Source organism: Scardinius erythrophthalmus (assembly GCF_964197995.2).
Source record: "Scardinius erythrophthalmus genome assembly, chromosome: 20".
NCBI classification, from domain to species: domain Eukaryota; kingdom Metazoa; phylum Chordata; class Actinopteri; order Cypriniformes; family Leuciscidae; genus Scardinius; species Scardinius erythrophthalmus.
The window spans coordinates 12,737,154-12,754,971 of NC_138240.1; the positions used below are offsets into that span (position 1 = coordinate 12,737,154).

Below are 17,818 nucleotides of genomic sequence, written 5' to 3' on the forward strand. Positions count from 1 at the left end.
TAAGTCTTTTGGGTGTGACCAGAGCCCGTGTGACTGACTGAAGCTGAAGACGTAAGAGGATTGAGGAATGCAAAAGTGAAAGAACGCTTCAGGAAACGAGCAACCAATGTCTGTGAGTCTGACCAGTGTTTTGTGAAAGAAACAGACGTGAAATTAGGCTACTCTATAGTCTATCAGCTGGTAAGTTGTTTTTAGTCAGTGTTTATTAAAAAAGAAAACCTGCAGTGATCTGCAACTTTAAACTCTACCCTACTAAAATTCCTGGCACAAAACGAAAGGCTAATATTTTAAAGGCAGTCGACAACTGACCAATTTATTTAAATGGATTCCTTTATATTCCTTTATAGCAGAGATTGTCTAATAGGAAGAGAATTGGCACTCTCTGCTTACTTCCGGTTTCTGGACTGGCTGCAGTAACACGTCTCTGCTCTGTCCATGCGGGGGCGCTCGCAGGCGAGTGCAGAATGAATGGAGGTCTATGGAGAAAAACCCTCAAAATCCACTTTTCTCAGGATATAATTTTTTGTCTAGTAATTTGAATGTTGTATTTGAAAGGAGATGCAAATAAATTACACATTGCTGGGTGTTAGATTTTTTAGAGTCACTTATTTGGTTTAAAAAGTCTTTTAAAATGTCAATTAGCAGAATGCTAGCGTGTAATGGGCAACAACAACTCAACCTGTAAGAAATAAAAAAGAAATAAGTACTCGTTCATTCAACTTTCGCCCTATAACCCATGTTGAACTTGCAAAACCTACAATAAAATCTGAGATTTCTCAACGGGAATCGGGTGAAAGAGACACATTTAGCCGTCTAGCCCCATAGACTCCTATTCAGTCTGCACTCGCCCGCGATCACCTCCAGTGGAATTCTAATGGAACTGCAACCAAGATCGATACAATGGGGCTAATAGAAAGTGCCAAGGCTCTCCGTAGACTGGCTCTGTTTATAGTCGCTTTAAAGGTCCCATGACATGCTACTTTTTGTAGGCTTTAATATAGGCCTTAGTGGTCCCTAGTACTGTATCTGAAATCTCTTTCCAAAAATTCAGTCTCAGTGCAGAATTATAGCCACTATAAGCCAGTCCCAGAATGAGCTTCCTTCAGACGGGCCGTTTCGGTGTCTGTAGCTTTAAATGTTAATGAGGAGGAGATAGGCGGCGTAAGGTGGAGGGTGGGTGTGGCCTTGACCATCTGCGGCAACGGTAGACCATGCATGTTTACATTGGATATATTGCAATGGCACGGAGACACGCAGTCGTTCAAGCATTTCAGTTTGACCCAGAATCTGATCCAGATGGAGAAGCAACGGATGAAGAAGTTGCAACTCAGCGGCTCCAGCAGGACGTTTCCGAATGGTTAGTTTAAAATATTATGTCTGGACTTTATTCGGATGGTTTAGTTATTATCATGTAGCTAACGCTAACCTACTGTAGCCTTTTCACGAGAGATCTGTAACATCTGTAATTTATCTTATTACAATTACATCAAGCTCTGCGATCTTGAAATGCGGATATCGCGCGCGCCGTATAACCAACAGGAAAACGCTATCCAAATAACAAAGAAGTGTACAACACTCGCGTTACAGTGTGTGTATTCACACACATACTTGATGCTATCTAACTTTACATTAGCGCAAGTAACTGCATAGCTAATGCTACAGCCACATTCTACGTGTAACAAGCTAGGTAACCATAAACAGTAAAGCAACAACTTGTATTATTAGTTGACTTACTTGTCCGAGGTGTGTAACGTTAGCTGAGCCAAAGAGAGTTGGTACTGATCCAGACTTTAGTTTCAGACGTTCAGCAAGCCCAGCTCTGTATTAACCCTTCGGTGTTCATTTGTACATCCAATTATTGAGCAATTATTATGCTTCGCTCGCTCAAAAGCCATTATATCTCTCGTGGACAAACTAAAATCGCGCGCGCGCGCGTTCCTACTTCCTATCGCATTTTCTCATGGGCGGAAAATATTCTCTGGGCGGGCAAAGCAGAGACAGGGGAGGTAACATTCCTCCTTATAACGTCATAAGGAGGAGATTCAAGATCAGCGCGTGAGCCTCCATTTTCTCAAAGGCAGAGAAAGATAGCAAAAGCTCGATTTACACCGATTAAAATTTCTAGAAACTTGGGGACCATATACAGGCTAGGGGAAGTCATATTAATGTTAAAAAACCCCAGAAAGTGAAAATTTCATGTCATGGGACCTTTAAGACCCCTTTTCAGTTGGTAAACATGGTGACGTTTTTTTGTGGGCGGAGCTGGTGGTGGCAGTCAGAACGATCCCTCTGGCCGCTTCACTAACGTTAGTTTGCCACTTTTGTTAGCTTGTTTTTTTAATAATGACTGGAGAAAATCCGATTTTATCTTAATGTGCAAGGTCACTCACTGTCCAGTAACGCGACTGTTATTTGCAAAAGTTATTTTAACGTTAAGTATTTTGACCCGTACGTACACGCTCAGTCAATGGATGGACGATCTGACAGGATTAACGTTAAAGGGTAACTAAACCAAAGAGTATAGAAGTAACAAGAGGCGAAACTCCATTGCAGTTTTGACAACAGCCACTAGGTGGCGCTTCGGTAGCGCGGCCGCCATTTTGGACTGAACCAACGGCTTTACCGTTAGCACAACTACTGTACAGCATTAACATTATGTCTGGAAATAATTGGAAACAAAGAAAAAAAAAACAGTGTTCTGCCATCAACTGCAACAACTAGTGTACAACCAATCAACTAGCATTTCATAGATTCCCCAAAGATCCAGAGAGGTAAAGTAAAAGGTTTTATTAACTTTAAAGTGAGCTAACGTAAACGATAACAGGTGCTGTAACGTTAATGTAAGCTATCCCATAACCGCAGTAACAGTTTGCTAATGTTATGTATTTGGTCGAAATTGTCAAGACTCGAAATAGGCTTTTTAAATCGCATAACTTACTTTCAGAGAAATATGAACACCTAACCTGGCAAATGATCGCTTTATTAATTCATTGTTTTCACTAAATTAACCCTTTAACTGTCACCTTTTTTTCGCATAAACATGAAAATCACTATCCAAACTTAAATGGTTGTAACGTTAATTCAAGAATGCTTTGGAATTTAGACCTATAGTTGGTCTTGTTTTAATTTTTCAGATTATTGTTGAAGTGAAATAAATTATGAAAGTGAAACAGAAAAAAGTTATATAAGTTTGAGTTTATTAAAATGTACAAATTTAAAAAATGTAATTATTTATATTTTATATAAAATATATATATTACAAAATATATTTTACTTTAGAACTGCAAGAAAATGAAAGCAAAAAATCTGAACAAGTTGTGTTCCATATTTTAGGTTGATATGTTGATATCTCGCTTCCTCGCCCTTTCTGCCGTGTGCTCTCTAGTCTAGCTAACGTTAAAGCCACACCGTGGACTTTGTGACCTAAAGAGTTGACGCATACGAGTTATTTTAAATGATTCCTCAGGCCAATATACAGCGTTTGACACTATTAATGCTCCGAGCGGGGCTGCCCTCTTGAAATACCGCCTATGTAAGTTTGGAGGAGACGGACCGTCGTTGAACAGGTCATGTGACCTTCATGTGACCTTCTATACTTGGGCTTCTATACTCTTTGCCTGAGAGTCCTGCTGTCAGACTGTCTAAAATGGATAGTTTGCTCACAGGGTCGCAAGACGACGTAAATATGCATCTGATGAGTTTTATTGAGTTGATGTCAATAGCGCGCGCTCTCTATAGGCATATTCATATTTTGCTGCTATGTGAAAAAATCCAGCAAAATGCGCCGACGCGTTTGTCGACCCCAGAGGATTAACTTTAGCCTAACCATAAATTGTGATTAAAATATATATGATCACTCACATCAAGACTAAGTTACCTCCGGTTGAGTGGCCTGACTTCTACACCGACCCGATAGACAAACTGATGGCATATCTTTAGATGCCTATAACTCTACTAAATGTTCACATACAAGACTTGTGTTGTAGCCTACGATCCGCAGTTCAGCCTCGCCAGCGCCAAGGCCAGACAGAAGACGACAATGTAAACAGTGACATTACGGTGCAATTTTAATGATGTGAATATTTTCTAGAAATAAAAATTCCAGATACAGCATATTCATTTTTAACTATGTATTTGATTACCCTTTCTTACCAGGTTCTTCCAAAAGTCTAATCACAATCAATCAAAACAATGTATAGCCTACAATCATAGATGATTCACAAATGATCACAATAATTTTGAAAACATTATACTCTAAAATTTCAAATTGGAGCCTGTACTCCGTCGATTCTTGCATCCAACAACACAACAAGATGACATTTAATAACAATAATAACAATTTAAGCTCATTATGTAGCCGAATCTCTGTGCTGGTTTGTGTTGGCCGCCTCCAGTTTTGCCACCAGGGCTGCGTTCAGCCCCGACAAAACGTTGCACAACGTTTTTTAAACAGAAACGGTGATGCCAGAGCCCGTCTACGGAGAGCCTGCCCACTCCCTATAGGCCTATATCACGAAAAAATTGAAGACCGGAAGTACGTCTTTTAGTAGGGATACAGCTCTTCCGGTTAGCTCTTTACAATGGCGGAGTCCGACAGATACTGCTGGACCAAATCTCTCCGCAACCTGCCTGAAGTCACATATGACGATGTGGTTCGGATGGTAAATGAAAACTCTCAAGTGGAAAAGCGTGAAAGCTGAGTTATGGCTGTCTACGTCCTGATGCAGAGCAACCCGGTACACTACAACAACAGCGACGGGCCGTTCGCCAGTTAGGTAAACGTTTCTATGGTAACAGCGAGTTGGACCAATCAGCAGACGTTGCTGCTACGCTTAGGATTGTGGGTAGTGTAGTTTTTTTTCATAAGATCGCGGATAAAACATGTTTTTCTTAAAACAAGGTTGATTTCATACGAACTTCTAGCTTCTACAGGAGCAAAAACCTTCGTTTCACAAACTCATAGCTCCTGGTCAGTCTACCTCGGGTGGTTTAGACATTATGGCTGATAATCTAAATCCTTATGGAGAAATACTGTTGACCGGAAGTTCTGAATCCCTACTACGCGTTCCGGAAGCAGGAAGTGTGACATAGGCCTATTAAGTCCTATTGTACCGAATTTTGGTTGTAGTACCACCACAGTTCCACTGGGGGCGATCGTCATGAGTGCAAAATGAATGGGGCTAGACGGCTAAATTTGTCTCTTTCACCCAATTGCCGTTGAGAAATCTCAGATCTGATTGTAGATTTTGCAAGTTCAACATGGGTTTTAGGTCGAAAGTTGAATGAACGAGTACTTATGTTGTTTTGATTTCTTACAGGTTGAGTTGTTGTTGCCCATAACAAGCTAGCATTCTGCTAATGACGTCAGCATTCTGACGTCATTGACATTTTGAAAGACTTTTTAAAGCAAATAAGTGACTCTAAAAAATCGAACACCCAGCAATGTGTAATTTCTTTGCATCTCCTTTCGAATACAACATTCAAATTACTAGACAAAAAATTATATCCTGAGAAAAGTGGATTTTTATTGGTATAGCGCCATAGACCTCCATTCATTCTGCACTCGTCCTGTGAGCGCCCTCATATGGAATCAGAGTGGAACTGCAACCAGTTCAGAAGCCGGAAGTGTAGTGAGAGTGAAACTTCTCGCCATATTAGACATTCTCTGGTGATGCGTTGAACACACTGTTCTGATGACGCAAGAGTTGCAACTATGACAGCTGAGAAGGCCATTCTTTGTGTTCTTTGCATAGACAGTATATAAACTGGACACAGCGACCCCATTGGATTCAACGGAGGAAAGTGAAGTCAATTAGAAGCACTAACTTCCTGATGGTCGAGCGTACTGCGCAGACTCAAACTGAGCTTGACGACGTAGATGTGACGTGAGCAACCCGTCTGTCTTCTAGTAGCTGTGCCAAGAGAAATCTGAATCATTCCCTTCCGAAACTTGCAGAGACGGAGAGCGTGAATAGGAGGTGTCCATGAGCTAGCAGCAGGAGAAACTTTTGCTAAGTATTCTGATTAATTACTTTGCCATTTTGCCTCCACGTCCCCCCGATTGCCCGCGAGCTTCTGCTCCTGTCCATTCGGTAATCTCTCTACTGTGCGACAGAGAGTCACGTGGGTATGACGCAATGGTTAGCCTATTTTTACAAAAACTGCTTCTACGGGGCCATAACGTAAGATACAAGGTAATGGAGCCTTTTATAAATTTTCGTGTTTCTTTAGAAATAAATAATGGACAAATGGAGTCTTTAAATGCCTCAGATGTAAAGTTATTCGCTGTCAAAGTGACGCCAAAATGAATGGGAGTCAATGGGATGCTAACAGCAGGTGATGGTCTGCTAGCCAATGGCGGCGCCCGGGGAAGCTTCAACATAATATGAAACGCTGCCCCCCTGGTTCTTTGTGAAGAATTTTCAGAGCCTGATGAAGTCGGTATAAATATGTTTAATACTACAAAATATGCCCGATGTTACAGTTAGGCTACTGCACTTGCCGCCCAGAACAAAAGAGATCCCAATCGAGTGAAGGGATTGCTGAAACTGAAATGGAAGCACACATCTTACCTAATTCAGACTAAAACACATCTATTTAGCCTCACATACGGACTTTATTCGTAGTTCATACTGTTTTAATACCCTGCATTTTCTTTCTCATTTTTAGGAAAAGCACTTAATTACCATTGTGTATTTCTATACCAAATGTCATACACTTGCAATGAAGCTAAAAATATAAACAACTACATCATTATGTTGATATCCTATATTTTTACAATAAAACTTACGACAAACATGTCTTCTAATATCCTCAGTTGTTGCGTAAACCGAGCTGCATCGAACATACTTGTAAATTACTTTCCTTGAACCCATTGTGCGAGTTCACTTTAATACCGCGTGCGTGCACGGACCTTTATACATGTTGCTGCTGATTGGACTGCAGTTCTGACACACCCACCCACCAAACAAGAGAAAACGTATCTCAAACTAGGGATGGCAGACGCGAAACAGTCGTTCCGAAGCTTTGCGAGATCCCGAAGCGCAGATGTTTCGAAAAACTGATCCGAAGCGTGATTCAAAACACCCATGTCACGTGACTATGTCCAAACGAAGCCTCGAAGTGTTTCACTAAGTGTTTCATCAGGTGTGGTCCACCGAATCAGCGTTTGATTGACACGGTCGGGACAACAGACCACACAATCGCACATCTGTATAAAAGTGAAATCAACGCATATTGACCTCGTGGGTTTTTGTGAGAGGAGTTTGATTTTGAGATACTTGATAATTGCTTCACGAAGCCTCGATCTGCCCACCACTATCTCAAACCCCGTTGCACACCGGTGCACGCCGTTTCCAGGACATGACGTTCAACCCGGAAACCGTAGCAAAACGTTGCGCACTGTTTTGAACTTGAACGTGCCCCAGCTAACGCCGTGACGTAACTGTGACGTCGGCTCGAAATTGGTCTTTACGTGTTGTTTCTAAATTTCCTTCAAATTTTGACTACAGTGAAAGTAGTTTTCACTTATTTCCTCCTTTTGTTCCTCCCACTTGTTTTCTGGGGTTCATTTGTAAATGCTTTTTTATGTAGGCAGTTTTTATGTACAGTTTTATAAACATTTTTTTTTTTTCTTCTTCTTTCTTTTTCCAGTTTGTTTGCCAAAGAATGGATATGTCTGCAAGATGCTTGTGGAAATACAACCTGCACAAGATCTGATTTTTGAACGACTGTCTTCTTGTCTCCCAGTTTTCAACAAAATCCCCTCATACTGTTAGCTGTTAAGGCAACCATCAGACCATGCAACTAATGGCACAGCTAATGTGAAGGCTGGGGAAATGTTTCTTCAATGCTCAGTTGCTCATATCAGCTGTGTAGACTCCACTGAGATTTGTGACATGTTCACTTTAAGGATTACTCTTCTCATTACTGTTATTGTTCCACTCAACTATGATCTTTGCTTTTGTGGATGTGCGCATGCTGAATATGAGATAGATGGGCAATGCTGCCCGATGTGTGCTCCTGGTAAGACTGCTCATAAAAAGTTATACCATATAGTTTACATATTTTACACAATTTGTTTTTATTTTTATGCTTTTTATTTTTCAATCTATCTTCTTTATCAAAGTTTTTTTTACTATAAGTTTGTTAAATATAACTTCAGTAGTGATGATAATCTGCTTTAGTCTGCATTAATGATTTTTTTCCTGCATAAAAGCAAAAAAAAATAAAAATTGAAAGTTAGTATATGACAATGCATTTTACATCACATTGCCAAAGTTGAAAAATTGTTTGTGCTGCTTTTTAGGAAATTGTGTTTTTTGGCACTGCACAGATGACACCAGTACAACGTGTGTCCCATGCCCTGAATTCACTTACATTGATGAACCCAGCGGCTTCACAAAATGCTTTACCTGTACCGTGTGTGATGCAAGTGAGTGTTTCCTCCTTTATATTGGTTCATCTGAAAATTAAAAAGTTGTTATAGATTTTATTCATTTGAATCTGTTTGATATTTTATTGCAGGTGATTTAGCATCTGAAGAGATGTTAGTTGCTCAGGGGTAACTGTTCGTAAAAGTAACTTATGTAATATGGTTTCTGCTGACTTGTTTCTATCTTAGACAGAGGAATAAGAGTGATTAAAGCTTGTACTCGGTCGTCAGATACTGTTTGTGGGCCACTGGAAAGATTCTACTGTATTGAAAAAAAGAAAATCAGCTGCATTTTTGCTGTGCAACACTCTGCATGCAGCCCTGGACAATATATCAAACAAGCAGGTAAATGATAAAATGAAATGAAGATGGACAGTGCATGAAATGCTATTTATTGTTATCTGTGGTGCATTAGTTGCAGTTAAAGGGGGGGTGAATTACTGTTTCTGTCATGAAAACTAAAGAAAACTAAGGGAAAGGACTCAATTGCAGAAAAAGAATTTATTAACAAACTGAAACAAAAATCAAAACCAAAACCCACAATGGGGAAAACAAGAACTCAACAAAACAATAACTTTAGAAACAACACATACCAGGGTTACACATGAAGCGGGAGACGTAAACCAGACAACGATCCGACAAAGACTGCAAACACAAAGGAGCTTATAAAAGGGAACCAATCAGGCAGGATAATGAAGGAACAGGTGGGACAAATGAAACCAATAATGAGATAACAAGGAGGGTGGGGTCAAAACAGTGACAGGAACACAAACACCACATGTGCTACACTAGACAGGACAGGCATGTGACATTACCCCCTCCTTAAGGAGCGGCTACCAGACGCTCCACTAGGGACGGGAGGGACAGACCAGGGCGGGACGGGAGGGACAGACCAGGGCGGGACGGGAGGGACAGACCAGGGTGAAACAGGGGGAACAGGAAGGACAGACCAGGGTGGGGCAGGGGAAAAAAAATGGACAGTTCAGGAGGCCAGAGCGGAGCTGAGAGTCCATCGGGCGGCCAGGGCGGAGCAGACCTTCCCTCGGGCGGCCAGGGCGGAGACTCCCCCTCGGGCGGCCAGGGCGGAGACCTTCCCTCGGGCGGCCAGGGCGGAGACCTTCCCTCGGGCGGCCACGGCGGAGACCTTCCCTCGGGCGGCCACGGCGGAGACCTTCCCTCGGGCGGCCACGGCGGAGACGACCCCTCGGGCGGCCACGGTGGAGACGACCCCTCGGACGGTGGAACTGGCACCACCGGCTCAAGTACTGGAACTGGCACCACCAGAACTGGCACTGGAACTGGCACCAACGGCTCAGGCACTGGAACTGGAACAGACACCACTGGCTCGGGAACTGGAACAGACACCACCGGCTCGGGCACTGGAACTGGCACCACCGGCTCGGGCACTGGAACAGACACCACCGGCTCGGGCACTGGAACTGGAACTGGCACCACCGGCTCGGGCACTGGAACTGGAACAGACACCACCGGCTCGGGCACTGGAACTGGAACTGGCACCACCGGCTCGGGCACTGGAACTGGCACCACCGGCCCAGGAACAAACACCACCGGCTCAGGAACTGGAACTGGCACCACCGGCTCGGGCACTGGAACTGGAACTGGCACCACCGGCTCGGGCACTGGAACTGGCACCACCGGCTCAGGAACTGGAACTGGCACCACCGGCTCGGGCACTGGAACTGGAACTGGCACCACCGGCTCGGGCACTGGAACTGGAACAGACACCACCGGCTCGGGCACTGGATCTGGAACTGGCACCACCGGCTCGGGCACTGGAACTGGAACAGACACCACCGGCTCGGGCACTGGAACTGGAACAGGCGACACCGGCTCCGGCTCAGGAACAGACACCGGCTCCGGCTCAGGAACAGACACCGGCTCCGGCTCAGGAACAGACACCGGCTCCGGCTCAGGAACAGACACCGGAACAGACACCGGCTCCGGCTCAGGAACAGACTCCGGCTCAGGAACAGACACCGGCTCCGGCTCAGGAACAGACACCGGCTCCGGCTCAGGAACAGGAACAGACACCGGCTCCGGCTCAGGAACAGACACCGGCTCCGGCTCAGGAACAGACACCGGCTCAGGAACAGACACCGGCTCAGGAACAGACACCGGCTCAGGAACAGACACCGGCTCAGGAACAGACACCGGCTCCGGCTCAGGAACAGACACCGGACCGGCTCCGGCTCAGGAACAGACACCGGCTCCGGCTCAGGAACAGACACTGGCTCAGGCTCAGGAACAGACACATGCTCGACGGCGGCCATCTTGTCAGGGGACACAGGCTCGGCAGGCAAGACGTGAAAAGGCTCGGCGGCGGCCATCTTGTCCGAAGATACAGGCTCGGCAGACGTGATGTGAACACTCTCGGCGGCGGCCATCTTGTCCAAAGACCCAGGCTCGGCAGGCGTGACGTGAACAGGCTCGGCGGCGACCATCTTGTCCGAAGACACAGGCTTGAACAGGCTCGGCGGCAGGCACCTCCGGGATGGTCTCCGTGTTAGGAGCCACCGGATTCGGCATCACCGGACTCGGGACCACCAGACTCAGGACCACCGGAACTGGGACCACCGGAACAGTTACAGAGGGAGCCTTTCTCCTCCTCCTGTGTTTCGAGACCACCGGAACTGGGACCACCGGACTCGGGACCACCCCACTCGGGACCACCGGAACTGGGACCACCGGACTCGGGACCACCGGAACTGGGACCACCTTCCTGGCCTCCCGCTCCTGAAAGCGAGCGAGACCCTCCACCATAGCCTCGAAGGTACACCCATCATACGCCCTCCTGAGAACCCAGTCCATGGGCTCATTAAGAGCGTAAAAAAAAAGGTCCTTAAGAGGCCCATCATTAAGTCTTAAACCCTCCGCCGCTCTAAGGAATTCCCTAGCGAACTTCCTCAGGTCAGTTCCTTGTTGGCAGAGGGCACTTAATGACTGGAAACGTACAATGCGTTGGTAGTGGGGGCACGAGACAGGAGGGCCTGGTGGGTGACGTGACTCTTTCTGCTGAATCCTAGACATGGTCGGATCGTTCTGTCATGAAAACTAAAGAAAACTAAGGGAAAGGACTCAATTGCAGAAAAAGAATTTATTAACAAACTGAAACAAAAATCAAAACCAAAACCCACAATGGGGAAAACAAGAACTCAACAAAACAATAACTTTAGAAACAACACATACCAGGGTTACACATGAAGCGGGAGACGTAAACCAGACAACGATCCGACAAAGACTGCAAACACAAAGGAGCTTATAAAAGGGAACCAATCAGGCAGGATAATGAAGGAACAGGTGGGACAAATGAAACAAATAATGAGATAACAAGGAGGGTGGGGTCAAAACAGTGACAGGAACACAAACACCACATGTGCTACACGAGACAGGACAGGCATGTGACAGTTTCATGCATACTGAGTTTTTTACACTGTTAAAGAGTTGGATTCCCATGCTAAACATGGTCAAAGTTTCAAAAGTTAAGTTGTACGTTTGAAGGAGTATTTTTGTTCCAAAAATTGTCCTTCCGGTTTGTCACAAGTTTCGGAAAGTTTTTTTCGAGTATGGCTCTGTCTGACGTAAGAGAGGGCGGAATTTCCTTATATGGGTCCTAAGGGCACTTCTCCGGTAAGATCGCGGGCGCGCGCGCACTCGTAAAACAGAGCAAGAGAGTGAAAGCAGTTCGCCATCAAAGCGCCCTGCCCGGCTTTTGGGAAGTCAATGTCACCAAAGAAGTGTGTTTTTGGTTGCCAGGGCAAGACAACCCTGCACAGATTCCCAAAGAACCCGGCGTTAAGGCACCCGTGGATGGAGTTTGTTTTCCTGAGCATAAACGGAGTTGTGTAACTGTTAAGTCTGTTGTTCCCTGCATTTCGACGATGATTGTTTTATAAACAAAGCCCAGATCGTCTAATGCTTAAGGATCGAGCAGTCACAATGATAAAGGTTCGCGGTTGTGCATTGGAACGGTGAGTAAAACTCTTGAACAAATGTCTCTGTGTGTTGTTAGCTCGGCGCGTTAGCACAGCTTTAGCTTCGCCCACACGGCCCGCCTTCAGCCGCTCGTCCCACCCCCCCCCCCGCCCCGCCCCGCCCCCTTTAAGGAAACAGAGCTTTTTTTTTAAAACGATAGTAACCTTTTATGTTGTCAACTATATGTCCATTGTCTTTTTAGGTACTGGCTCCACAGATACTGTGTGTGCTGACTGCTCAGGTGACACTTATTCAAATGGATCTTTTTCATCCTGTTTACCACACACAAAGTAAGTACTCCCTTAAACTGCTTTTATGTGCTGTTATTAATTTTTGACAAATCTTATCGTGGATATCATTCACAGATGTGATGCCATGGGACTTACTGAAACAAACCCAGGAACACGATCATCTGACAGTGAATGTGGAAATCCCCTGACTGCTTTAACAGCCATAACTATTAGTGTAGTTACTTTAATAATAATAATTATATTAGTAAGTGTTTTTACAATTGTATATATTCGAAAGAAGAAACATTCTAAACATTCAGGTAAGCTTTATTCAAATTCTTCTGAATATTTATGTAGTATGAGATCTATATAGTTGTTTTATTATTCAAGAAATGGCTGGAGACGCATCTCTATTGGCAACACCTGATCCATTAATACTAACACTTTATCTTCTATATCTATTATCTTTATATAATTTTTTTTAAAGTACACATACTGCGTTAAATTAAACTGGGAAGGGTCATAGAACTTGCATATTGTTGTCCTATTGTTAGTTTAACTCTTTCTATTGTTCTCATTTGTAAGTCGCTTTGGATAAAAGCGTCTGCTAAATTAATAAATGTAAATGCATTAATGAATTTTCTATGCAAAATCAACCAAATTAAATACGTAATATAGGCCGACAGTCTAACTGATACTGTAACTTCTTGTAATTTTGACAATCATTCATATAGACTACTGTATATTTGCTACAATAAAAAAAGATGGTGATGCAGTGAGAAATATAATATTGATTAAATTACTAATAATTTGTCTTCATTCTGTTCATACAGGAATACAGGTATACTGAACGTTTTTTTCTTTTCTTTTCTTTTACATTAAATGGAAAAAAACAGCAAATATCTTTTCTATGTTTTAAATAACAAAATGTATGTTTATTTGTTTTTTGTTAAAAGGAGACAGGAATTTATTTAAATGAAAATACCAGCACAAAAGGTAAGAGTAGTAAATCACAGACATACAGCACAGTTTAACAGCTCATGTACTGTACATATAGGATAAAAAATTGTGCTTGTACAAGCTGAAACGTAAAGCTTTCCTTCACTGTGTTTTCAGTTGTTGGTGGCAGGATAAATGCTGAGACAGTCAGATTGGAAGAACAAGTCCCAACAAATTGTGAATGACTACAGTTTCCAGACTCTTTTCACATTCTCTAAAGAATTTGATGCCTGAAGTCCAGCAGATAGAGCCACAAACTGTCCTTAAAACAAACTGAGGGACCCATTTGACCATGCAGTGACGGCTCTGCTTATGAAGTGCTGTGCCAATAAGCCTCAGAAAAGAAAGAAGCAGTATGAGTGTTGCAACAATATGAACATGAGGAGTATTACAAAACTGTGATAAAACACTTAAATACTACATTCAGTTACTTTTGCAAAATTATAATTTGTATTAATTACTTAAATGTATTCATTTTGCATTATATGAAATCATCATTTTAAAAGTATTCACTTACAATCTGTGCATATCTGTGTTTTTTTAACTTCTCAGTAATGTCACTATTCTACATCAGTTCATTCTGATTGTATTTGCAATTGATATTAGTGGTTTGAATTTGAATAATATATATATATATATATATATATATATATATATATATATATATATATATTCCTATTTGGTAACACTTTATTTTGATAGTCCGTTCGTTGAGACTTTACTAGGAAGCTGGGTTAACATTTTTATGGATTAATAACTTAAATTCTGCTCTGTCTCTTATACAAAACTATTATATACTGCCAGAGAGGACTGCAACACATCGTCATTTGAGCGACTTTTGGTACCGATTTACATTTTTGCAATAAATTATTATGATTACTCATCTGTTGTTTTTCTTCATAATTTTAGCCTGCATAGTTTTAAAGGTGCTGTATGTAGGATCCAGCGGCCTCTAGCGGTGATGTTTCAGATTGCAACAACAGTGCTCGTGCGCGTGCTCAAACTCAAGAGCGCGAACTCACCGGCGGCCACACTGAGACTTTCAACACAACGGAGAAAGCATCACACAACATGCTGGAAACTCATGTAAACTCCCACTGCAACATTACCATAATAGGCTACTTTTATCAGCTTGACATAGAACTAATGCTCCATGCTCGTACCATGATAACGTTACATCGACTGTATTTTGCCGACATGTGGTGTTATCTAGCATTATTTTACTAACTATTTGTGTATCTTTCACAATCAGCAATGTCAACATAGGTCAATGAATGAAAACGAAAACGGTTAGTCAACTAGACTGGACAATTTCAGTGTAACAATAAGACAGTAGGAAGTAATATTACTGTACTGAACATGTCTGGAAATGTGTATTATAAACAATATGATAGTAGTGGGATGAGTGACGTTAGACAGTAGATCTAGTACATAAAATAAAAGTTACATCCTAAAGCACCTGCTTTTTGTTATCATGGAACAGTCTTTTGTATTCATTTCATGTCTTATGTATGTTATATTTTACCTTGCTATTTCAAAACGGAGGTCTCTCCATAATTCAAACGCTCTGCCGATGTTGATCCGTGTTTTCGTCCTGAGTCGATCCGATTGACGTTTGGCCTGACGAGCTTCAGCAGATATATATATATATATATATATATATATATATATATATATATATATATTTTTTTTTTTTTTTTTTTTTTTTTTTGGAGTTTGTGTTGGAGTTTGTGTTGGAGTCTGTGTTGTGCTGGAGGCAGGTCGTTTTTTGGTGTTATCAGACTCCATGTCGTTAGCTGCAGTGCAGTTGCAATAGACTGTAGGCTCGGGAGCGCGCATGCACGTCACATCCGGTGGATTTCGCAGAAAATCCGACCCGGAGACTACACATAAAAATAGGAATACTGGCCTTCAGAGGTAATAGCAAAACACGAAAAGTGGATCAATGTAATGTGTGATTACAACCCCTTCACAGACGGGCAATAAAAAAAGGATTCATTTTATAAAAAAAAGTTACATACAGCACCTTTAAGAAATGGTTATGGGTAAGTTTAGGGGCAGGAGTAGGATTAATGTTAGTGGCTTAAAATATATTTTAATGCTATAAATAAAACTGGCATTTCCCTACACATAAAGTGTTTTATTCTTTTTATATTCTGTATAAAATGAGTAATTTATATTTAGGTTTGGGAGTAGGGTTAAGGGAACTTACATTTATCTATAAAACAGTATAAGGGAAATGATACAGATATCTTTATGATTCGTAAACGTTTTGTAGCTGTGAATTCGTAATAATTCTACGTTGCAGACATGTCTGTATCATACGTTTCAGCATCTATTCAAACGTACAAAAAAAGTATGTTTACAATCTGTTGATAGGTTATAGACTTTCTACTGATATCAACTGTTTTTCACTTTAATTAGATAGTCCTATAATATATCTATAACACTTAGTGGATAATGTCTATTAATAGTCAACTGATCATAAACAATTTTATTAATCTGTTGATAGGTTATAGACTTTCTACTGATAAAAACTGTTTTTCACTTTAATTAGATAGTCCTAAAATATATCTACTAACGCTTAGTTGAGAATGTCTATTAATAGTCTACTGATCATAAACAATTTATTTGTTGACAAGCAACAGATTTAATCTTTAGTTGACTATCAACAGATTATCTACAAATGGTTAACAATTTTTAAAAGCTTTAAATCAGCTAAAATAATCATTAATTTGATGCACATGAGACCCCTTGAGTAGGATATACAGTATCATATACTTCATATGCTGACATGACTGTTGACATTTAACTGACAGATTGATCTTGAGTTGTTGGTACTCAATCTACAGAAAGTTAGTTGACAATTGAAAGTTAGTCGACAATTGGTTAATAACCTGTTGCAAAATAATATTGACAGTCAACAGGCACTTTGTTGTAAAATCTGTAGATTAACACTTGAATTGTACCTTATAGTCTATAGGCAGTCAGTTGAACGTATGTTACTTGTCAGTTGAAACAGTGTTGTTGAATGTCAACTGATGCACTGTTGACAAGCTACTGAATGGCTACTAATAACTAGTAAAGTCTCAACAAACGGACCATCAAAATAAAGTGTTACCTTTTATTTTTTTTTCACATTTGGCATTCTATTGCATATCCTGACCTGTCTATAACCTTTGTCTGATTTTAGTGAACAAACTGTCAATGTTGACAAGGGCCCCTTTACACTTCTTCTGAACAAATGTAGACTATTCCCCTACTTGTATAAATAGTTGCATCTTTCTCCTTTGCTAATGTGACAGTGTATTGTAACATCCGGGAGACTTTTTACCCTTTATCTTTTCATATATAACAGTCATCTGGAAAATATTAATTTAACAACCATTGTAGGAATTATACACTTTATACAGGGGAAGTGGATAAGGATGGTGACAAATATATGGTTCTTACCGTAGAGATTATAACATGTTTCACTTTTAAAGCTAATATTTTATTTGTAAATTGTAAATCACCCATGTTTTTTAGACTGGTATACAAACCAAGAGACATTACTTGTATAATTCTAACTACAATGAAAAATAACATCTCTAGCATGCTGATCAGAAAGCCATTACAACCATTAACAAAACTGAAAAATATAATCACACCCTTTAAACTAAATAAGCAATGTTTAAAGAGCTGAATCATGTTTAAAGAGTGAAAGTGTGTCAAGCTCATGTGTCTCTCTAAGCAAAACAGACTGATCAGCAGCTGACTGTTGCATAACTGTAATAAAATCTTAACAATGGATTACTTTGTATCTTTCAGGGTTAGTTTTAGTTCTGTTAGTTTCGCTCCCTCAAGGACCATACGAGGGACTTTTTAGACCTGGTGTGTCTAAAAGACATCTTGCTAAAGCCCACCGCAGGCACAGAGCCCAAGCCCACCTCGATGTGCCAGAGTCGACACCTGGGCACAACATCGCCCCAGAGCCCGAGCTCAATGGAAAGTCTTAACATGTGCTTGAGCCGCAACACCATCATCCCAGATGTGTCTATAGGGGATGGACTGGAGCCCCTCCCATACTCCCACCGCTAAGGATAAGCTGTGCCTGGCCTTTGTAATGTATTGAGGAAATAGAAGAGGCAATTCCCCAAAGCCTCTCATCTCTGCTGGTCCC

The 17,818-nt window shown here is 41.7% G+C and overlaps 1 protein-coding gene across 4 annotated transcripts; it reads left to right on the forward strand.

Moving 5' to 3' along the window:
• Positions 1 to 20: 20 nt before the first annotated feature.
• Positions 21 to 14,173, forward strand: LOC308680274 (tumor necrosis factor receptor superfamily member 14-like). Of its 4 annotated transcripts, XM_081348306.1 has the most exons (8): positions 32 to 180; positions 7,654 to 8,025; positions 8,309 to 8,434; positions 8,624 to 8,779; positions 12,630 to 12,717; positions 12,793 to 13,498; positions 13,614 to 13,653; positions 13,774 to 14,173. In XM_081348306.1, exons 2-6 carry the CDS (start codon positions 7,839 to 7,841, stop codon positions 13,028 to 13,030), a joined length of 795 nt encoding a protein of 264 aa, XP_081204432.1. In that variant the 5' UTR covers positions 32 to 180; positions 7,654 to 7,838; the 3' UTR covers positions 13,031 to 13,498; positions 13,614 to 13,653; positions 13,774 to 14,173. The 4 variants fall into 4 exon arrangements, with proteins under 4 accessions (XP_081204434.1, XP_081204432.1, XP_081204431.1 ...); XM_081348308.1 differs by having other exon boundaries at positions 21 to 112; positions 12,793 to 13,653; positions 13,774 to 14,170; XM_081348305.1 differs by having other exon boundaries at positions 12,793 to 13,653; positions 13,774 to 14,170.
• The last annotated feature ends 3,645 nt before the right edge of the window (positions 14,174 to 17,818 follow it).